The 24,176-nt window shown below is 40.1% G+C and overlaps 1 protein-coding gene across 11 annotated transcripts in view; it reads left to right on the top strand.

The window, feature by feature from the left end:
* Positions 1-24,176, top strand: part of ANKRD6 (ankyrin repeat domain 6) — a 121,695-nt gene that overhangs the window by 79,960 nt on the left and 17,559 nt on the right. For 5 of the 11 annotated variants that reach the window (XM_062572761.1, XM_062572755.1, XM_062572759.1 and 2 more), the window contains 4 exons: positions 2,750-3,022; positions 13,061-13,159; positions 21,895-21,993; positions 23,042-23,140. In XM_062572761.1, the coding sequence (XP_062428745.1) occupies positions 2,903-3,022; positions 13,061-13,159; positions 21,895-21,993; positions 23,042-23,140 (417 nt within the window). In that variant the 5' untranslated portion in view covers positions 2,750-2,902. Of the gene's footprint in view, positions 1-2,749; positions 3,023-13,060; positions 13,160-15,648; positions 15,989-20,988; positions 21,035-21,894; positions 21,994-23,041; positions 23,141-24,176 lie in introns of those variants that run through there. The other 6 variants (XR_009957993.1, XM_062572762.1, XM_062572760.1 and 3 more) reach the window with 2 other exon arrangements.

Below are 24,176 nucleotides of genomic sequence, written 5' to 3'. Positions count from 1 at the left end.
GACAGAGGGAAAAAGATCAAACCAGGAAGTGAATACAATTCCTTACATTAACTTGTATAGGGACATACCTACGAACTTGACTTTTTCCCAGCAGCATTAAACTTCTGCACTGTCACAGATCTCTTGAGTGTTAGTGTATGTTTCTGAGGTTTCTAACCGCACAGCTCAGACATACTGAGCACCCATAGTTTCTGTGAATTTCCTCAGAAATGTCAGCATGCCAGAAAAATATTTGCACTGAGTTTTTTGCAGTGAACGTGAAAGTCTCTCAGAATGTCAATGATGTTAGACGTTTCTTTTTTAAATTGAAGGAATAAGAAAACTAAACAGCGTCTGATCCATAGGTTTTGAGATGCACAGAGCTTGCTATTAGTGTATTGTGTATCTATCAAATGCAAGAGCAGCCACGTTAGGTGTAAGGTTTGAGATAAACAAGTGATTGTGCAATTCATCTGGAAACTGCCATCCCACCTACAGGTGCTGGCACGGAAACAAATAGCGCCGCTGCCTGAACAGCTCGTGGCGAAAGATCTCTGTTGTAAGCCTTGCCCTGAGCTGAGTAATGGTCATGAAGGGCAAGGAATGAGAAATGCTCTTGGGTTATGGAGATGCTGATTTGGATTTGAACGGAGGGTTATGGGGGCTCTAGAAACAGAACAGTTCAGTTTGTTTTAGTAATGTTAATCACAGAAAAGGAAATGCCTATGGAATTGAGATACAAACTGATGTTACTCTACTTGTGAGTCCCACGGAGTTTTTGTTCATCTAATTGTTTCTCTGAACACATGTGCAGATATTGCAGTGTTGCTCCAAACATACTGTTGTCTAGAAAGCAAGAGGATGACACTGAAAAGCTAACCTGAATCTTCTGCCTGGAGATAGTATTGCCTAATGCTTATATCTAAGAATCAAGAGACAGTTACCTGGAGTCATTTCCTGGCTTGGACATAACTTTTCTATTAACCTTGGAGAAGTTGGTAACTTTCCTGTGCTTTAAATAACCCCTTTCCAAAATGAATGTAATATTCATGAGCATAATATTCATTATTAGTCCTCAAAGGTTTTTTGTAAGAATTAATGCTCATAAAATGTTTTAAGATTCATTAATATAAATTGCCATAGGAGTGCAAAGGGAATCCTGCTACTCTCATCTACTACTACAGATTAACCAGCAGGGTTTTAATATAGGCAAGCTTGTAATCAAAAATATTTAGTGCAGATTAGTAATCTTACAGTATCAGAGGCCTTTGGATACCACTTTGGTGATACAGAGTACCACAATATCCTATTACCTGTTCAGTTAATCTAGGTTACAGCACGTTTTTGATGCTGAAGTATTTAGTGGGTATGATCTTGTAACATTGGAGTGGTGCACATTAAAAGGGGAATTTTATAGAAAAAAATTATAGAAAGTGGGAAATTAATGTTCCACAACAACTTTCACATTTTCTTTTTTTTCCTGGGATTGTTCTCCTACTATGAAGATGGAAATTAAGTCTTTTTTTCTGTTCCAGGGATGACCTTTCCACTGAAACTATTAGCATAAATACTGGTACTCTGAGTGGTGGGATGGTGAGGTGGAGCTAGACTGAGACCACCAAATTAATTCATGGGGCCATCAAAGACATTAAGCAGTAATAGCTTTCAGTTGTTGCTGTTCTGAGATGGCTTCAGATAACATAAGGCATACCATTCCATTATCAATCTCCAAGATCATCTAGTTTCTATACTTATCCCTTAGATCATGCAAAATCTATAATACTAGTCTCTGATAAAGAGCAGTGCATTGCTATTTCAAGAGAGAGGGAAAGATGTAATCTACATACACATTGGCTATCTTAAAAGGTGTTTTTGCTGTACTGAGACAAATTAATGCTAAGGTGTGAAATATTGCCACAGCACAGATAAAGCTGTAGTCATCTGCAAAAGGTAGGTTCTGAACCCTAAAACTCAGAGATCTTCAAATAAACTTTCTGGAGGTATGTCAGAAATCTCTTTTCAGTTCTGGTAGTTCACTGGGCAAGTCACTGGAGCTAGAGAAGAACTTGCTCGCAAACCATTTGCCTGCTTTACATGAACAGGACCAAGTCTGGACTGTTTCTGGGGTCAGTGTAGCATGATGTGAGCACCTATATGGGAATGTAATTTTCTTGATGACAGCACAGATCAGTGTTTCACAACTGCAAGTTGCAGTCCCTCCCAAAGGTGTCCTTGGGATGGTTCAGAGGAAGCTGTGAAATGTTTTATACTAGTCAGGGAACAGTCAGCTGCTTTTAATTGCTGGCTGCACTCAGTCCTCCCAGTGCAGAGGTTTGTATATTTATATCTGCAGCTAGTAACTGTAACCTGTTCTTGTTCCCTTGGCCAAAACAGACAGAGGTACTATTTGCAATGAAGGGATACAGCTGGTTCTTGGCTGGTGTAAAGTCTGAGAGATTGGGGGAATGAGAAAATGAAAGAGAGGGCCACAAAAAGACAGATAACCCAAAAGAGGATTACCCTTTCAGAAATTTTGATGATTTTTGTCCCAGATTAGATGAATGAGGTTACAATGAAAGTGTGCTTTTGTCTACAGCCCCTCTGCATTGCACATGGAAATACAATCATTCCATATGCAGGAGACTCAGAGATTTTTTTTTTCTGTGGTGCCCTCCCAAACTGATGAAAAGACAAACACTCAGGGAGGAGCTGCTGCAGTGCTTCGGTCTCTGAAATGTTGCTGATGGCAGTGTTGTTTTCTGATCCACAGGTCCAGAAGATGGCATAGTAATGAAGTCACCTTCCTGGGAGCTGGGGTCCTTTTTCGTCTCCGCATGTGCTGCTTGAACTGATCTGAAACCTTTATTTTTGGACTGAAGAAACCTGTCCACTGCTTACCCTGAAAACCTTTCTCTCCTAATTCATGAGCCAGCAGGATGTGGTCGCTGTGCTTTCAGAACGCCTTCTCATAGCTGCATACAAAGGCCAAGTGGATAATGTGGTGCAGCTTATCAACAAGGGTGCCAAGGTAGCAGTTACCAAGGTAACAAGAGAAAAATGCTTTACAAAATCCCTGGGAACTAACATAACTCCTAAGCCATTGTCTGTAAAAATGCCCTTGTAGCCTTACAATTTTGATTGTAATTGAGGTTAGGCATGGTATTTAGATTTTCTCTTAATTTTATACTTACTAGCTCCTGTAAATGTGTAAAATAGTGCATATTTTCTATTATGCACTTTCCAGTGAACACATGCATGCCTGTAATGAATGCTGAGTCCTTAAAAATGTATTGTGCTGGGTGGAGGTGCAGTGAAATTTTTCAAAACGTGCATTGACTTTTGAACAATGTGAAAAATGATGAATGGAGCAATTCATCACCATCAAGGGAAGTCGGTCTACAAGGCAGATATTTCTGCATGAGGGAATGGGGGAAAGCCACCTGTTGTGATGAGAAAAAGGTACACAGAAAGTGTTTCTTAATCTTAAAGTCTTTTGATACAACTGGTTAATTTCTGACCTCGCTTGTATCTGGCATCTTCACTGATTTATTATGCTGTGTAGTTCCCATCAGTTCCAAACTTGGGATTTGCAGACTTTATTCTCTATAGCTTAAACATAAGGTCAGCATCAAAGGATTTCTGGTACGATTTTATGAGAGTCCAAACTGATATTCACCCATTCCTAAGTTTCAACATGTTATAAATAATAATAGCAAATAAAAGATGAGATAGAAATTCCTGTTGTAGGAAAGGTTCGCTCAGTAAAAAGCCCTAAAAAAAAATTAGGTAAGTTAGATCTAATAGAGCTGTAAGGTAAAATTTGGGACTTCCTGTTTTGACATATTATTGTTCTCCATTATGCCTATTCTTATTTGTATTTCCATACTGATTTTGAACACTATAAATGTATGGAAGTTAATATTCACAGACTGAAAGCAAATGTGAATACATTTGATAACTAATATGTTTTTTCTTCTTTTTATCTGTTAGTGACAGCTGTTTTCAGACCCTTTGCAATGTTTGGGTTGTAGGTAATAATTATTTTGAAAGCTGGAGTGATCCAAGGGTAAAAAGTTTTTATAAGTTTTGCTTGCCAAAACTAATTGGCCTCTTGTTGTTAGATACAGTGCACAAATGTAATAAATGTGAGTGGTCCCATAAAGATACCCATTTGGCTCTGTTGTTGATGAACAGCTATTGAAGGTGGTCACTAATAGATCAGGAAATGCTTATTTATAGATGTCTGAATGGTAGCCTGGGAATTAAGTTTGTCACCTCTGAGGTTACAGACAGCTCTACTTGAAAATAGAGAAAGTAGTAAAAAGGGTGCTATGCTCTGTACAAATTTGTATATCATTGTCATTTTGAATCCAGGTCCTATACTCCTTGAAGCATAAAATGTGACATCTTTTTTAATGATCTAAGCTAATCATGGCACCAATTAAACTGTTCCATGGAAGTAGCTGACATAACCCACAGCTGTAGTGCAAGATTGGCACTTTCTCTTTGTTAGCGTAGTTTATTGTGCAATTATCAATGCCTTCCGTTAATTACAGTGAGAGTAGTTCAGGCAAACTGAGCTGAACCTCTGTGTCTAGATGTGACTTACCAAAAAAAAAAAAAAGAAAAAAAATGCGTTTTTTTATAAACATGCACTTTCAAATACAAACAGTTTATTTGGTTAAAATTCAGATTTGCTGAAGTTCATGGACATTTTTCTTTCCTATTTGATGCAGGCAGTGTCCAACTTCTTGCATTTGTTTTGGTGTTTAGCCTTTGCATGGAAAATCAAAGGAAAGCTCATCTGCTGGTGGGTGATACTGCCCACAGGCGCACCCAGTGTTTGCATTTTTTGTTGGAAAGCCATGCAGAGATGCAAACTCTCTGGTGAGCACTGAGGCCATCCTTTTAGGTGACCTGGTGCTATAGGATTGTAGGTATTGCTTTGTGGAGATGAAAGCTGGCCCTGGCCCCCTTGTAACTCTGGGTGAGTCCTGGCACATCAGCAGACAGTGCGAACGAGATACTTGTGTAGCTCTGGACCATCCCATTTAGAAAAGATGAAATCAGGTTGATAGAACTGTGGAGGAAGGCTCGAGGGTGCTCAGGAAAAGGGAGAGCCCCTCAGGGGAGCGACAGAGGCTTTGTTCATGGGGTATTTTGAAGACCCTTCCAAACTCCTATCACCCGTGTTGTGAGCCAGATAGAGATGAACTCAATGTGAATGAAAAGGAGTGAGACCAAGCTGCTGCCCTCATTAAAGCCCGTTAGTACAGGCTCGGTAAGGTATTGCGCATATCTACATAGCATCCAGTTTGTGTGTTTCTCCTCCAGCCAGCTAGCTACCTAGGGAGAGCATGTGCGTATTTGCCTACCAAAGGCTGCATAAACATACCCCTGGAAGAGCTTGGCTTGCTAATCTAGTGAAACAAAGGCTGGGAGGAGAAAGAGCCATTTAAAGTCAAGGACAAAGCTGTCACAGGAGCAAGCATGTATAAATTAGCCTCAACTATGTTTAAACTGGCAATCTGGAGAGATTTTTCAGGCATCAGAGTGGCCATGTTCTTGTGCAGTCCCTCAATAAGCGGAGGAAGGGCAAAATAACGACTACCACTGCTGGGTAATAATTGACCCAATACTGAGGACTACTACTACTATTACTACTACCATCATAACTACTGCTACTACTAATTAATATTTTAGGGTAGAACTTGTTAATTTCTGAATGAGGATTAGATGACATGCTTGCCGTAGCAGGGAATTATTGATCAAGCTTTCAGATAAATTGCAAACAAGAGCCTTCTTCACTCCCCAAGATAGAACTAATTACAGAATGAATCATAACAATAATTTTATTCATATGCATACTTTAGTCCTCTTTTACCTTTATATTTTCTACTTTTGTTCACTACTTTTTTTTCCTATTAAATTAATGTTAAATTCTCTGGATTTGCGGAGGGGCAGAGGACGGGGTTGCTTCACCACCTCCACTACAGGAGAGGTGGAAGCACAGCCTGGCTCATGGTATGCTATAAAATCACAGGGTTGTACCAGACTTACTCAGGTCAAATAGTGGGTGAGAGGGCAGGATGCTGTTGGGAAATAAGTTTTCTGATAGCCACAACATGGTCTATGCCACTTCTCCCCCACGTCAGGACCCCTATGCCAGGAGCTGGTGATCAGTGGGGTCACGGTGATGGTGACCATCTGGCACCAGGGGCATCAGGGTGGGAGAGTGGTGCTCGCGCTGTGTTGGAAATGTGTGTAGAGTTCTTACCATGGTACTGTGATCTCTGCCCTGACACAATACAAGACAGAGGCCAAAAAACGGACTTTGACTCAGAAATGGCAGAAAATATCCCAAACAACTGATGATTTGGATGGATGATTCAGCAAGCACAATCCTAAAGTTATGGAAAGATGCATCTTTGAAATTTTTGTATTTGTTTTTTTTTTTTAACCAGACATGAGCAAATTTAACTTTGATTTGACTGGTGTTCTGTAGTCACAGAGCTCATAAATATGGGGGGATTGTGTTACGGGGGAACATTTCTTTAGAAAAACGCTTTTGCATATAATACTTTCCTAATATTGGTTAGGCAGCAAGGAGCAAGCGAAGCTTAGAGATGTAGGGGCTTCAGCTTTAGAGCTGGCTGTGTTGTGCCACCCTCACGCTCTTCCAGCAGCAATTCAAAGGAAGAGATTCTGCACCCAAAAGGACAGTGCAAGTACCTGAGTAGAGGTGGTAGGTTTGGCCTTGCATGGGTGTTTACTGGTAGTGCCAAGGTTGTGGGTTCGATGTCCAACTCTAACAGCAGTTGCTGATGGAAAGAGCAGTCCCACCTTTCCCTCCACCAGCCCTGCTTCTCAATCTCCCTATGAGGGCCTTCTCCTCTTTGGCATTAGAGCATTAGCTCTGAGGTTTACTGGGACCTTCACTGAGCTGCTGTGTCCTGCTACCCTCATTGAATGTTGTTTAAACTATTTTTCTTTAGATGTTACAAGATGAAATAGGTTAGGGAGAGGTCTGAGGAGCACCAGAAGTGGTATAAGAGAAATGATAGTAGGGATGTATTAGATCAGCTCAGCTGTCCTGTTGAGCCTGTCCCCATTTATGTGCGCAGAGGAGGGAGGGAAGTGTGATTTCACTTCCTGCACTTGAGTTTTTGGTGTATCCTGACTGAAATCCCCTTCTCACTGAGGGCTGACTGACAGAGCTCTGTTTGTCCGGTCACTGCATGAGGATCTGGATCTTCGATGGGGTTTTGCTCCTTGCCCAGAGACAAAATTCCAGATCTGAACCTGTGTGTAAGAGCTCATCAAAAAAAAATGTAACTTAATATTGGGTTTTGTTGTGACATTAGAGTATGTCATGTGGAATTAAATGGTGAGAATATGGCCAAGAAAAACTGTGTTTTACCAAGCACATACAGAGAAGGACGCCACTTGTCAAACACAAAAAAGATTTGTTAGAGGGAGTAATAATATAGTACAGACAATTTCAATGTAATTTGCACAACACCATAGGTTTTATGAGTGTTTTTTCAAAGTGAAGCAGAGTATAGCTTTTCTGCAGACCATAGTTTTAAGATCATAAAATAGAATTCTTCAGAGAAATGATGATGACTTGAAAAATGCCACGGAAATGCAAAAGCTAGTGCTTTTCTTCTGAGTCAATAATGCTATTTACTTATCTGTTTATGTATTTATTTATTTATTTATTGAAATTAATATGCACCTGCTATATGGAACACTTAAAAATGCTGTGGTAGTTGTAGAGTTGTCATCAAGATTTACCTTGAGAGCATGTTAAGATCTTGAAAACAATCTTTTTCCTTTCCTGTTAAATTAACGGCACAAAAAATGAAATGCATTTCAATGCTTTCACATTTTGTATTCCTTCACTTTGAAAAACCACTTATTTATTAAACCACTTAAGACTTATTGTCTTAACTTTCTGTTCTAAACAATAAATAAAAAATGAACGAAAGTAAAATAGCAAACATTTAGGGACTTGCTCAATGCCCATGAGGTCAGTGAGAAACTTCCTGCTGACTTGAGTGAGCAGATTATTCATGGTGAACAGGCTAACAAATCATCAGTGAACAATCTGACAAGGCTTTGTTTTTGTTTTCTCTTCAAGGTTTCTAATAAAATGTGGGTAGGCATGTTTTTATATAAACGCAGAATGGATGACTAAATAACAGTGCTTGTGTAGCACAGCATGAGAGTGAAATGGAGAACTGAATGTGCTTGCCTAAAAGAATACATGAATATATAAATACAAGGAAAGATCCTGTAGCTTGTGGTGCTAAGACCTGACTGTATGGATTTTTTTGTAGAAAGCACACCTAGAGTAGCTTGATAGTTACGTGAACAAAAATCTGCTTTTAAAACATACTTATGGACAGTTCCCTGCCAATATTTGGAAGGCAGAATACAAATTAAATCCAAAATATATATACAATAAAAACAGTACCCTTGTGTTTTGCTGCTGAAATTCATGTAGATGTTTACTGTGCGTGACTGCGACTAGGTACATGCCATACCTGTAGCACTGTGTTAGAGCTGGAAATTGCAGCCTTAGTGCAATAGACCTCATCTATTTTACCAATAAGCCAGTGATAAGGGAGGATTTATATGATTTGTGGTCTGCTGAAGCAATTATTTGCATTTGAATAAATGTCTTAATTGCATACTTTTTATATGAGTGACTGCTTTATTGATTCATTAATTCAAGATCTGTAGAAGTCTCTCATTTATATTTCTCTAGTGGCTGGTAATAGGCCTAAAATCATTACAGTTAAAATTTGGAAATCATAAGAAACTTTTAAGCCAATAATCTACATGTGAAATAGTCTGTTTTCAGTGGTGAATCCCTATAGGAGGCATCTAAGAGACACTCCTGTTTGCGTATGTTTCCTCTGCTGTTAGGACCTATATGTGTATTCAGATATGCCCTTTCAATAGTGCTGCAGTGATCAATATGAAATGTCTTTTGGGGGGAAACCCAGAGGGAAATTTGTTGTCTTCCCACTTCTTTCTTTCTCCTAGATATTTTGGGTGATCTTTGTTTTGAAAGAAAAAAAGAAAAAAAAAAAAACGAAGTCCTGTCAACCCATCAGCCATCTCCTTCACAGCCAGGGTAAAGGGCTGTCCTTCTGGCTTGCAGTCGAGACGGACAAGATCAAAGCCAGGCAAGAACAACTCCAGCAGTCGCTGCCAGGGCGTCCAGCCATGCCATAGGCCCGTGACCATTTCTCTCCCAAGCCTGGAGCACTCTCATTTTGTCATTGCAGTGTGAGGGCTGCAGAGCAGCACCCCAGTTGCCTGGTCTCTGTCTTGCAGTTTGTTGTGGGTTGGAGCATGTGTACATACATACATACAGGTACTGCGAGGGGAATTTTTCCAGTGTTTGTTGCCTGCACTGGAACGCTGTCCAACTGTACCACCTATCCGTAGTTCCATTTTTAATGTCATTAGGTAGGAAAAGAATATATGGCATTGCCAGCTTTACAGTGTTATGATTAATCTTGAGATAACTGATGCTTTTGCAAAAGCCTGAGCCTCTAATCAGTTTAATGTGCTAGAATCGCTCCGCCTTCCCAATGTCCTGTCTTAGTGTTAGGGTCATTATTTTCCCAGTTTCCCTCTGTAGTCAATGGAAAGAGATGAGGACTGTATGCGGTAGCTCAGAGCTCTGAAGATCTCTCCTAGGTGTGTCCAGTAGAGTTGGATGCATTTTTGGGTAGAGAATCTTGAACCTGTAACCCCTGTGGAATCAAAAGCTGAAATACGATTAATAATGTCCCAGTCTTTCATTTTAATATCTCAAAATTTTTAAAACAAAAACATGAGTTTTGGGGATGTGGCTGAAATTTGTGAATACCTGCAGAGGACAGCAGTAGAAATGCAGGGCTTTGTGACCTGAATGTCCTCCAAGGGACAGGAGCAGCCAAGCAAAGTTGCCTTAAGCTGGCTCCTTTTCCCTGCAGCGTTGAGGACATGGTGATGCTCGGTTTTGCCCGTTGAGGAGACGGGAACGGAGTGGATTTGTCTGCCAACACCTGCTCTTTCCTTTCTTTCAAAGTCTGGCTTCCTGCCAGCCCATCCGATACCTCCCCCTCTCTCCGATTTCCGCCGAAAGCACAGCTCGAGGTGGGTCCCGCAGGAGGAGAGCCAAAGGCGATGCCGGGGGCTCCCCTCGCGCCGTGGAGGGCAGCCTCCGTGCGCCAGAGCTGCCGGGGAAGGGGCGCTCTCGTCGAGATAAGCCTCTTCTCCGGGGCCGCTTTGCTTCACGTGCCTTAAGGCGTCGTATCGGCAGGTGACCGGTCGTGAGCCACAACCTTCGTGTGGAACTGGACTTGCACGTGTGGCTGAAGGGTGGCTTCACCTGCTACGGCGCAAGCTTCACGTAGTATTTGCCCAGGGAGCTACCCTGGGTGAGGAAAACATTCCTCGCATTAAAATAAACTCACGCTTCTCTTTCATAGTTTATTTTTAACCAAATACCTTTGGCTGCACCTCAGCATTTTTTTTTCAGTGCTTAGAGATAGCTATCTTACCAGAAAGGTTCCCTGCTGGAATATATTCATGTAGTTGACACTGTTCTCCTTTTAAAGTACATGAGCTGGCATCAAGTTGGATTAGTTTTTTTTTTTTCCAGCTCCGCGCACAGATTACAATAAATTGTTGTTGTGATGTATTAGAAACCTGCTGGGAAGTGAGACGCCCTGATTAAGTGATTTATTGCAATTAAGTAATGTAGAAAATTAGAACCTGTAAACTTGAACGTGCTTGAGCACGTATTGCTAACCCAAACATACTGTTTGTAGCTGGGAATGATTTGTCAATCTGGCTGTTTTTGGCTGTTTTGTTTTTTTAATGTTGCCTAGAGACTTTTAACCCTCCTGCTATTGGGTTACCTGAAACTGCAACCAAGCGCTGGATCTCCTCCAGGCTGTTGCAAAGGGGAATGTGCTCTGTGCGGCTAAGCCAGCAATTTACTGTGGCTGCGCTGGTTTAGAGGCTTGTTTCTGGATCCCATCAGTGGCACGAGCAGCGGGCTGGCTACCGAGCGAAGAAGCAGGAGCGCGGGCTCGCCGCTTGCCCGGGACCCGGCGGGTGCTGCCGCTGTGCTGACCCCGGCTGCGCCCGTTCGCCTGCTCAGCCTCACCCGTCTCGCGGGTGCATTCGGGGGCTGGCGGTGAAAGCAGAAAGCAAACCGCTTTCGAAGTACCGGAGAAGTTGAAATGAGAGTTTCCCACATAGGAATGAGTTGCTCCCTCCGGTTTTGGAAGGGTAGTGGGAGAAAACATTTGCATTTTCAGAGTCCCAAGTTACAGAGCGAGGGTAAATTTTTCCCTTAGATCTGATCCTTCGGATAATAATCAATAATGTAGTGTAATTAATCAGCATTTAACGTGTGCAAAACCTGCATGACTATTAAGTAATTTATAGACATTTTGCTTCCAATAATTCTATGGGTTTCAACACTATTTTTGTTCTGAAGAGACTGAATTCCCAAGGCTGTACCAGCTAGGAATTGCTGTATGAAAATAGCCTGTCTTGAGTTTCACTTTTTTTACTTAAAGTAACTTTCCCAGTGGGGAATTTCCTTAAAATATCGGAGAACTAATGGTTGGTTGTCTTCTGTTTACTTAAGGCCACTAGTAATCAGTCAACTCTTGGAGTTTTTCTTCTGTAGCTGATCTTCTAGGGCAGTTTATTTTCCTGTAGAGGGTAAAATAAACTTCATGGATCCTTGGGAGGAAAAATAGGCAGTGGCAGCAGCAATAATGAAGAAATAGATATCCAGGTGAAGAAAAAGGTAATGCTGCTTTATCTCACAGAACACCTGCTGGACAAAATGTGATTCTTTGTGAGGATACTCTGTGATTTTAGGAGATGGCAAGAAGCTAATTTTCTTAATTGTCATGAAATGAAATTTGTAATGAATAGTTTTAGAATATTCTTGTTTAATAGTTCTTAGGGGGGTTTCACTCACTTTTCACATTGATACTTTGCCATTTATGCTTACTTCCTACAGCAAGAATTAACTCTAAACTCTCTCCATATGAGTTTACTCTTTTAGCTTATGTAGGCTCAATTTTTAGGGAACTGCTTATCCTAATTCTTTTCTGTTGTCCAGAACTGTCTGTCTCTTCACTCTTTGAACATAGGTTCTTATACCTCTTTTAGGAGAAGCAGCCTATTCCCCCTTTTCTGAAATGTCTCATTTTAAATTCTGCCAAAGGATGCCATTGTTTTCCTCTTGCCATTTCACTTAGACTTTTGTAGCCCGTTTGCTGGGGATTCTTATTTAAATTTTGATTTTTACAGTCAAATTTCAACTTTTTTCATCCTAAAACTATATATCATTTAATTAAAGCTTTTCTGTCCTTCTGTCCATTAGGAAGATGACCTTAATTATACAGTATAGCTTAATTTTTCTTGTGACTATTTTGTACTCTATATGGGCTAGGGCTTGGTTATCTGTATTGCCTAAAAAACCTGGCAGATTTTTGGCAAAACAAGATTGGTTGTCATATATATTAAGTCACTTGGAATGGCCACAAATTTTGTGTCCTTTTTAGGAGAGCTTCGGCTGTGCACAAAAATCCTGTAACTGTTATTTCTATTGCAAAGATTATACTGATTGCAAAATGGGAATTAGACTGTTAGAGCAACTTTGTGATACAGAGTGAAGTTGAAAGAGTGGCTGACAGTTCTAGGTTCCAGAGGGACCGCAACAAAAAAGTCATGAATTCTATTTAAGCATTGACACAAAGCAGGATCTGATTTTTTAAAGAAGTAACCTTCCATGAGTAGACTATCCCTTTTGTGGAGTATCATTAGAGTAAACTGAAACGTTGCAGCGGTGGGAAGAGGGGGTTTAACGTGCGCAAAATAAGGTAAAGCCTTTTGAACACTAATGTCTGTCAATTGCTGCTATTGAAGGCTTCAGAGAAGTATAAACAGAAGAAGAAGGAAAAGAGGATAAAATTTTGGTCAATTACTATGTATAAAAATCAGTATTATTATTGGTATTAAGGTATTATTATTTTCTTCTCATTCATAGCATGGCCGAACCCCTCTGCATCTCGCTGCCCACAAGGGTCATCTCCATGTTGTCCAGATTTTGTTAAAAGCAGGCTGTGACCTGGATATTCAGGATGATGTAAGTATATATATAACCATCCTTGCTTGGAGTGGAGGGGGAAAAGCTGTTGTTTCATCAGTAATTTACAAATAAGAATAGAATTTACCTTCTTTGAAGTGGGATTAAATGAAAACAAAATCTGTCTCCTGTCTTTTTTTTTTTTTTCATTTGGAGATGTAACCTGTAATTTGGAGACACAAAACTGCCCAGGAGATGAAGTAAAACTGGGTGGTTTCCAGTGAGTAACTTGGTACTCATATTGAAGCTCTAGAGCTTTATAAAAACTCCTGTTATACCAGACTGTTGTGAGCAGCGATGAGACCTGTTGTCTGCTGTTTGATACAGAAGTGAAACGGAGTCGTGGTATACGGGAACGCACTGAAACGCTTCAGGTAGGGCGCAGGATCTGTTGTGATGTTTGCTTAAGCAGGTGGTGTTTTTGTGCAGATCTGTGTCGCAGCATACAGGATATTGAACAACTGCCCAAAGCAGTGTATAGGATCGCAGAAGTTGTCCCACTGTCAGTAGCGCAGGATAGGTGGGTTATCACATCTGTTAAGGCTTTTGGGTAGTAAATCTTCGGCATAATGTAATCAGCTTTGAATTTAGGAAAGGTGTCATTAAATAAAACATGTAAATTGTTGGTGTTTCTCAGTTTTCAGTAGAAATAGTTACAATATTGGACATAGCTTAAAGGGACTTTGGAGTGATCAGTAACCTTGTTATCGCTCTCTAAGCAATGATGTAAGCTGAAATGTGAACAGCAGTTAAATAATCTTACGACTGCTTTCAGATTCATTGCTGCTTTCTGGGTATAATATTGGCTCTGATTTGTTCTGATGTCTGAGCTTAGAGCAGGAACTTCTCACAACATTCAATGATGATTCAAGTCCTTTCAAAATGCTCTTGCAAAGTGATAAGCAAATCCGTGTATTATAATTCTGACAGGATACTGGAACAATTTTTGTTCCTTCTGTAATAAATAAGGTTTAGGTTCTTAAAAGATCCTAGAGGTTCAAAGATGGCTAGTAGAAGCACCTATATCACTGTTGAAAGGACACAGGAAGCTTCTAGGTGCCTTTTGAGAATCCTCTTAGGCATTTGCTTGCATCTGCAGGGTCTTCAATACCTTTAAAAACTGGAAAACCGGTTTTGTTTTCCACATGAGTAGTTGCCTCCCTGTGAGATTTTAGCAGTCTGCAGCTGGTAAGCCTAGAGTGGTGGTGTTCATGCGGACAGCTTTGTACTGAGAAGCTCGTTTTTCTAGGAAGAAGTGTTTTCTGCACTCTTTATTCTTTCACTGTGCCTATCTGTGAAATGGGGCTGATTTGCAAGTGCAGTGGGAGTGTTAGTTTATTTGGATAGAGAGTTCATTTTTAGGCCTCCTCAGGAAAAAATGTACATTGGAGATTTAAGACAAAATTATAGCTACTTTACAAGTACAGTCAGTTTTCCTGAAAAATATAAGTTGCTGCTCTAAGACTTTCAGGGCCACCAACAATTTACTCTTAAATTGGGTTTCTGTGAAAATTATATCTTTTTTAGTCATAAAAGCTAAGCTATTTGTATGTAAACATAACAGATTAGGCATCATGGAGAAACAGTAAATCTGTGTTTAGCATCAATTTAGTTCAGGGAAGAATCTTGCACTGCAGAAATACTCAGCTCATAAAAGACCTTGTTTCACTTGTCCTGCAAACTTCTCAGGGGCTTTGTTCATGAAAATTGGATACTGCTTCTAAATGCTGTGACTGATCTGAACAAACTGTGTACATGCTTGACTTACAGGTACAACTTTTAAAAAAATGTTGTTTGATTTTGGCTCTTTATTGAGTATTAGTTATCTAGTTGGGGTTAAGAAGAGCCTTAGGACTTACTGCATGGTTTAAGAGTGTGTATTTGGCTTTGTCTCAGAGGAGGAGGTAGATTCAGACTCCAAGTAAGGAATTTTGCTCGTGAAAGGTGTTAACAAAACATGTCTGCTTTCCTTTTACATAGGTCTTAAAAAAGTTCTCTATTTCCTCCCTGTATAATTCATTTTTGCAATTTATTTATACCATACAGAGGTGTTCATATTCTCTTTTAGTTGCAATCTGTTGATTATACTGTCAGTCACATTTACTATGTGTTTATTGGTAGTGAAGGAATTTTAGCATCAAAATTTTGATTAACATCTGTACATTTTGTTGCTGTTTTTCAGGACTACACGTTTAGGTTCAGAGATGAAATTGCTCATGAGAGCAGGCAGTATTGCATATTTCATTAAAAAGTAAATTAAGTTGGTATTTGCAGAATTGTAATAACACAAAGAAAATCTTCCTTTAGGTTCTAAAGAGCTGACATTAAATTTTTCTTGTCCTTTAAAAATATATAAAACATTTTATCTTGGAGTTGACTAGCTAATAAACAAATGAAAGGCCAACTTTTCATCTGCCAGATGATGAACAGAAACTTAGAAGTTGCTAAATGTTTTGGAGAGATTAAAATACTGACTTCATGTTCTACAGATACGTTCTTTAAAACACAGTAAGAGCCGTAAGAATTAGTTGAAGAATGACCTCCAGTGGCCTGGAGTGGGATTATTATGAATTTCAACCCGTGGAGTCCAGCTCTGTAGAATACGCAACCCCAGGAGCTAATTCTTTCCTTCTCCCTGCCAATACTGCAAACTCTTACTGGGATCCCAATGCAATCTCTGAGTGGTCAATGAGTATTCATACAGCACACACCTCAGAAATAGTCAAGGAGAAAGTTGTACCGGTGAAGGAGATCAAGGATGAAAAAGATAAGAAAAACCAGAAGAGAAAGGCTAGAAAGGAACCTAGAAGATCAGAGAGAGAAAAGGAGGTTAGAAATCTTGCATCAATCTTGCCTTGAGCTTCAGTCTTCTGTGGCTGCATGCTGTAAAATCTTGGATTGGCAGTATGGCATGATAGAGCTCTTCCGAGGTGCATGACTGCATGGCGAGCTTTGCTCTGGGTGCTTGGCATACGCTTCCCTGCACCTTATGTTCCTTCTAAGAACCTACCTGGAGAAAGATGTCCCTTTAAATCAGAAGCCTGAGCCCTGAAACTTCTCTCTGGATGCCCCTGTTTTAGAAAACAGAAAATTAATTTCAAATAGAACAATAATCCAGAGTTCATAATCATTTCTAGCTGAATGTAAATAAGCAAAGTGGCTTATTTCTGCAGTCCCATTTAAGGCTCATTTGTGCTGTAATTTCTTTCATTCATGTTTATTTTTCCATGCCTTGATGACTTCTACTGGCCATGCATCATCATTTATTGTTCAGAGTGAAATATTTCTTGCACTATGTTCATGGTGATTGTCTTTGTTTAGGGAAGGAGGGGGAGAGAAGCGCACTGACCTTGAGGAGCAGTAGAACACACGGCATTGCCATTGTATACAACTGCTTCAGAATATTCAAATATTCTTGTGTGCTCCTGAGAGTGCTTTATGCTTGCTCATATTTTCACTTTATAAGTGTTCTAAACCTTCTACCATCAATTTAGTGATTTGATTTCAAAGCATAAGATTTTACAACTGCTGTCTAACAAGACTTTACAACTGCTGTCCAACACTCTGTATAAGATGTTGAAGGCACAAATTTTTGCTGTTGGTTTTGGTGCAGTTTTCCTGTAGCAAGTTTGTTTGGTCATTTCTGCGAACATGGAAGGACAGTGAGGAGGCAAAGCATGATACTGGAAGGGGATTTAAAGGAGATTATAGAGATGATGGAGGCGGTAGAGAACAGGAAAATGTAGGAAAAAAATGTGGGGGTTATAATATTTTTTTAAATCAGAGAAAGAAAAAAAAGTAACATTTCACAAACTAGTGTAAACCAACACTCATTAAATCTGCAGAGCAGAGTCTTTATTAAAGTCTCTGTAACTATGTGCTATTCTTGTACCCTGCTAGAGATGGGAGAGTTAGGAGATGTATTAATATCTACCTGGAACTCATTTTCATAAGCTGGGGTGTACCCCTTTCCCTTGGGGTGAATTGCAGATATAAAATGGATGCCAATCCAATTCTTAGGTGTCTGGCCACTGGGGTTGCTTTAAGTTAGTCAACATATGAAGAAACTCTAGGAGCTTAGAAGATAATGGCAAATACCAGGATGCTGAGTGAATGCCACTTGCTTAGCCAAACCACTAAAGGAAAGGATGATGCCAAAATCCACGGAGAAGGTCAAGATTTACATGTCTGCCTTTCTTCAGGGTTCACAGCCTGGAGCCCTCTCCCGAAAGCAGGTATTGAAGCTCTCTGTGAAGAGCGTGGGTTCCCCCTTTGGAAACACACCTTCTGGTGCTAAGCCTTTTTGTGCAATAGCTCTATTATATGTAGAGCATACAGGGTGTGCAAACGTTCATCTGCTGCCATGAGGGGATTCAAACTTGCATTCCCAGTCTCCCAGCAGCAGCCACCTCTAATCCAGCGAATCTTGATGTTTTTCTTAGATGTGGGTTGCTTTCAATAAGGAAGTGCTCTCATTGCAAAGTAAGCTGGGCGAGTACCGGAACCTCTGAGCTGTTGCATAAAAGCCATCTGCCACCTCCTCCTCTGGCCTTTTTTCAAAAGGGGGGGGGGGACACATGTCTGCAATTTGTGTTGAGCTTGTTCCAACAAGTGTGCTTAGAGGATGCTCACAGGGTGAGAGAGAGGAGAGAAAATGCCTAAATTATGGGCAAAGCTTAATACGAGATATTAATCAATTGAGTTTGATCAAGACTGTGGTGCTTCTTGGCAGCATGCAAATTGAGATGTCTGGAGAATTTGAATGAAACAGCTGAATTTTAGTTGTTTCCAGGGTAAGCAGCAGCTAAGCAGGGAGCTTTAAGAAGTAAGCTTAGGTGCCTTACTTCTGTCAAGTCTCACTTATGTACTTAAGTGTCTTTTTGACTTCAGGTCTACATTTGTCTTTAAGCAAACTCAATTCTGTCATTTTTGTCAAAGTCACGTTTCTGTGACACCACACTGGAGTTACCCCTCTTCATTGCTACTGATTTGCAGTCTGTTCCCAGGATGTAAATCACTTACAAATAGGATCATAAATTGTTTCCATTGTAATAGTCCGGGCAATTAATATGCATTTACAAGTGAAATTTTTCTCTGAAGCCCTAGAACAGTCCTTTCATGACTTGCTGAAGGCAGAACTCCAAGAAGTGCATGTTGAGATAATTATTGTAGTAATTAATAAAAAAGATACACAAGTCAGTGATTAGACCGTCTGAAAGTTCATGCTCTGAAAAAAAAAACCTCACTGTCTGACTCCATAGAAGGCAAGGTACTGTTTTCCTCCTCCTCTATTAATGGAAAGGAAAGTATGCTAAAAAATTGTGTATTCGATATTATTAATAACTAGGTAAAACTTGCAAAGTAGTGAGAATCATCTTTTAGTTCAGCTCCCACAGCACCTTAAGTACTTGAAGTTTCATGTGTATGCTGAAATCCAAAGGAATCGTTGACAAAATCCTGCTGTGTTGACTTAGGAGCCTGAGAATTTGGTAGGGGTCTTCACCAGAAAAATTACATAGGAACCTGAAGTTCCACTGTGGCCCATGTCAGAGGCATTGCTGTGATAAGGCTAAGGCTCTTGATGCTTATCTCCTGCCTACGCTCTTAAGGGTTCATAAATTAAGTGTCTTGGCACTTAGAGTGAGTCTAGTGATACAGCTGTACATCGGAGGGTAAAGACGGTCACCATTCCCGACAGCACTGATGGATTTTATCCATTAATGTTGTAGTGTAAAACACACAGTAGTAGGAGAGCTGAGCAGCACCCAGAGCCTGGGGCTTTTCCAGAGGCGGGGAGCAGCTCTAACATGCCCCTGTGCCCTGGCCACCAACACGTTTCCAGCGAGCCTTACCTTCTGCTGTCACGTAGGAGGCAGCAATGTCCTGAAGAAGGGTGTAACGGGCTCGTCTGTGCTCCCTGCACAGTTCAGGTGTCAGAGCTAGGGAGAAAAGAGGATTTAAAATGGGTTTCTACTTCGTCTTTGCTAGCAAGTGTCTCTGTCCAAGAAAGGTAGGATTTGAGAGGTCCTTCAACATTCCTTGTTATGTGGATTAGGTATTTACCTTGTCAGCCTGCTGGCTGGATCTTGTTCTTAGCTGCTTGGCTCTCCCCTTGAGTGTGTAGGAAATGTTTCAGCATCAAATTTCACTTCTGAAGTAGGGTGGCTACAAGTCAGGTGTGGTGAGACTGGCTTCTGTGACGCTTTGGGCCCTCACTCGAATTGCTTTAGTGGGGTCGGATTAATAAGAACAAAGTTGACTTAAATTGGCCCAGCAAGAAGGTTCTTAATTACAAACTAAGTCCAATCCAATCCTTTCATTCCTATGAGAGACATGGAGCTACATAATCAGTTTTTCAGACTGTAAAGAAGCAATAACCAACCATTCTTTGTTAAAATCACTAAAAGTCCATCCAACACAGTGGTAGATGTCATTTTGTTTTAGTCTTTATTATAGTGCCTTCCGTAGTTTTGCTGTTGCAGCAATATCTTTTAGGAGTGATAGACTGATGATTACTTTACACTTCGTAGCAGGATAAAATGACCTTTGCACTGTCACCATTATCCATTGCTGCATTAGCAGGAGCTTTGTCAGTCTCCAGTACCATGGGGATGTTGGAAAGGGTGCTAAGTTCTTCCCTGGCCTGTTAGCCAGTACATTTCTGTGCAGTAACAGTTACTGGAAAGTATTTGACAATTGCATCTGTGAGATAGTATGTTTTGGACATGTTTTCCTTAAAATTTTGGTTATTTTTAAATTTAGGGATAAATATACATGTTCAGAGAATCTGCAGTGCTTTGCAATACTTTGTGTTTTTCTGAGAGTCACAGCTCCTGGAACCATTATTGTCTGTGTTTCGGTTCTTCTAAGATAAATTTCCAGTCTTAATAGAGGCAAGGACAAAACTACGAAAAGCTAACCTCTGAAGACAAAGCACAGATAACAAATTAGGCAAAACTCTCAACAAACTTTTTCTTTTTTTAAATCAACTCCATGATTATAGGCCAATATAATGATTTATTTGTGATGAGAGTTGGCATTACAAGGGTTACTGAAAGGTTGTGGTTGGCAGTACTCATTTTACCCTTATGGATTAATAACTATTTTGATGTCATGATAATAGAAGAACCACACTGAAAGAAATTTATAAGTCACTTGCTAATTGCCTTAGAGAACAAATTATTCAAATTATCCTGCTATCTAAATACTTGCAGTCTGTATGACACAAATCCCTCTGGTTTTAGTATTTAGTGTAACCTGATATTATCTGATAAAGAATTATAGCAGGGAAATTTTGTATCTGTTTAGGACTGGCTTCCTCTGCAGGCTTTTTTTTTCTTGGGTACATTGCATATCTGTGCTATTCATGTGTTTTTAGTGAACATTATCTAGATAAGCAAAAATGGATTGAATTCCCACTCTGCTGTTTGTCATTGTAAAAAGGCTGTGTGCAGCTTTGAGACTAAATCTTTGTGCCTGAACTGCATTTCAGCATTGAAGGTTCAAAGTAACTACAGCAGAAAACCAAGATGGGTTGTTTGGAAGCAGGGAAACTAATGCAGCTTGGTTTCCTGCAGATTTGTGCCCTACCGCATAAATTCTCCTATTCCCTCTCTTTTATCAGTTTCACACATCTGCAATATGCTTAGCTCCTTTGCACACATCTCCACTTTTCTTGCATCCCCTGTGCAAGGGGGATGCACAGGGGATGCAAGACACAAAAAAAAAAAAAAAAAAAAAAAAAAAAAAAAAAAAAGACAACCCTCCAGATGTTCCTCCTGTGCAGGGCAAGAGGCAGCGTGTGCTGTGGCATGCAGGGGCTGTTGATGGACGGGGCAGTGCACCTGAGCTGTAGCTGTAGGCCAAATGGTGCAGGTAACTGTGAGCTCTCTTATTAAAACCCATAAATTAATTCTCCTTAGTCTTCTAGAAGGCTTGTAGAAAGTCAGTCGTGGTATCTCTAGCTCAGCAAATGAGTTAAACAGTTATTAGAGAGGAGAGTGATGGGCAGTCAAACAAGATGACCACGTCAGCATCACTTCTTTTGGAAACTGAGCCATAGAAGAGATACATCGATGTAGGAAACTCACTGTTTGCTGCTATGTGGCAGGTCAATGAGAAATGAAAGTCATTTGAACCTTAAGACTGCTCACACGTTTGAATGAAATAAGTTGATAGTCTCACAGCTGCAGTCCTCATCATAAAATCGCCTCCACTCTTAGCACTAATTGGTAAATTTATCAGAGATGCTGAAGAGTCTGATCTCATCTCATGCTCCTTATCCAAGCAGAATTGATGGAGCAGTCAGAGCCAAAACAGTAGCACCTCATCCAGTTAGTGCTGGAGGATCATTATGATGAATTACAACAGCCTATAATTCCCTTTAGTTCCCCATAGATACTGTTGGTTATTAGATGTGTGAAGCCAAGTGTATTAGATTCACTGCCTTCTAATACTACAATATTTTTAGAACACTTCATTGCTGTATATGGGATTGTGATGAGTTGAAAGGTCTTGTAAACAGCTGGTCTATAGCTCTCTGATACATACAATAACTTCATTCATCTTAGAAACTTTAATGATTATTGTTTACTGGGACTGTTTTTTAAAGGCATATTGGATTTAAACAGTATGTAGGTGGAAGATGTAGCCTCTGTGTGTGTGTTGTATGCATTTGTGTTAAGTCAAAATTAGGTGGAAAGCATATGGATTTAAAAATTTGCTTCTTTTTGCAGGGTGATCAGACAGCCTTGCACCGGGCTGCTGTCGTGGGGAACACCGATGTCATAGCAACTCTCATTCAAGAGGGGTGTGCTTTGGACAGACAAGACAAGGTAACAAGCAAAAGCAGAGCCCTGTGGCATGACAGCCTTGCTAGACAGTGATACTAAGGTCACATAGAGTAAGTTACATTTTATACTCCTGAATTGGATATCTAATGCTTTGCAAGTAATTGGAATAATTGCACTGGGAAAAAAAAAAAAAAAAAAAAAAAAAAAAAAAGATGTACCATATCTTCAATATAAACTTCAGATTTACTTACCTTTTGACCAAGGTGATCTTTTTTGAATTAATTTGTCCTACTGAAAACACTGCACCATTTCTCTTGCTCATCCCAGAAACTTGAGAGTTCCAGGCTGTGAATTTAGTTTGCAAATAAACATAATTAATTTCAAGTTCCAAACAAAGTCTTCAGTGCCATTTTGACTGTTTGCTAGGAGATGTAGGAAGAAGTAGAAGGTAGAAGGAAAAAAGTTCTGTAGGGTTCCAAGACATCTCCAGATGACACTGGGGTATCTCTTACCTGCTAATCCTGTTTTTGCCTTTTAGTCCAACAGTGGAAGTGCATGTTTTGAGATGGTAACATACTATATGTCTTAGTTATACACAAAGAAAAAAACTTCCTGTAGATAACTCCCACCAGCGCCCCTCTTTGAGCTATGTGGAGTAGAATCACAGTCAAAACCAGCTTGATCTTCTGTGCCAAATACCAAGCTCTGACTTTTGAACTAAAGGACGATTATTGAATAGCTGATAGGAGCTTCAGAAGTTACAATTTTATGGGAAAGCTGTGAGAGAAGAAGATGATAAACATCAGCTGGTACTCATAAGGCAGCATGGCAGTATGCTTGGGTGGGTACTGAAGCATCACTGAAGCAGGAGCTTGAGAGAAATGAAAGTATACAGGGTGTTTGTGGAAGTTATTTTAAGTCTGCTGTATTTCTGCTAAAAATAGAATAGAAAATTAGATAGTAGGAAAGGAAGGTTTGTTTTTAAATGATTAGAGAGCATGTGTAATTGTTGCATTCTGAATGCAGCATTACTCTGTGTGTAGACACAGTACACTAAACTACTCCTCTTGTATGTTTGTGTGCTGTCCAGGATGGGAACACTGCTCTTCATGAAGCTTGTTGGCATGGATTCAGTCAGTCTGCCAAACTGCTTGTTAAAGCAGGAGCTAATGTTCTCGCCAGGAACCAGGTGAGGCGCATAGAGAAGGAGCTTTCTGTATTGATGTAACATAGGCGATTCTCAACCCTGGAGATTTCTGGTCATTACTTTTCTCAACACGTGGGGGACCAGCTCATAGTGGGATTTCTTATTCTTTTTGCATTAATCACGCCTAGATGGTTCCCCTGTAGGTATTAGGAAATCCATATTTTGACAGCTGCCACAGGAGGAACTCTAGAGTATTGTGGATATTTCTGTAGGAATTCCAGCCATAATTAATGCATCATTTAAAGTGCTATTGAGTTGCTGTTGCTATTTATAGAGTGGATTCCTTGTGATTGGTGTAATATAAAATGATCATGAAATGCACTAGTAGGAAAATGACATTCAAAATCCAATTTTTGAGAAATCGCCCAAATGAACACAAGTTACAGGGGGAAAAATGGTGATTCTTTCGTCAGAAAATTCTTAATACGCTACTGTAGGCCCTTATTGAAAACTTATAAAGAACCTGGAGTATCTTTCTTTTGGTATTTATAAAGTCTTGAGAGCAGTTCTGCGGAAAGCATAAAACAACAAGGAGTTTTATGTTCCACTCTTAAGTGCTGTATTTGTGGGATACCCGTCTTTAATTCACTAATCCAAAAGTTAATGAAATAATCTAAGAAAGAGCAATAACAGCATATGGGATCAGTTGATTAGGTTTTAGCGTGCTCTGCTGATGGATCAGTCAAACTGCATAGCAGGCACTGTGTCTTTTGGTAGAGGCAGGAGGACTTTGGGATGGCTTTATGGGATCTCTGAGCATTTTTTAACAGGAGAATGACAAGATATTTTGTAGCATATCTCTAAAACTACAACTGAAAGGAGCTAGAGAGGAAAGAGGAGAAAGGATACAGGTAGTGAAAGGAAAGTCCCAAGATTTTGTGTAAAAACACACATTGCCTGGACATACTACACAGTAGTTTAGACAGCTTCCCATGCTTACACATAACAGACAGTAGTGCTTGACTCCGTAGCTTTCTGAGCAGTTATATGCCTGTCCGTGGACATGTTTGTCTGTGTC

The sequence above is a fragment of the Rhea pennata genome, chromosome 3, assembly GCF_028389875.1.
Source record: "Rhea pennata isolate bPtePen1 chromosome 3, bPtePen1.pri, whole genome shotgun sequence".
In the NCBI taxonomy this organism is placed as follows: domain Eukaryota; kingdom Metazoa; phylum Chordata; class Aves; order Rheiformes; family Rheidae; genus Rhea; species Rhea pennata.
The sequence above is the reverse complement of the archived record's forward strand: the minus strand, read 5'-3'. Positions and strand labels throughout refer to the sequence as shown.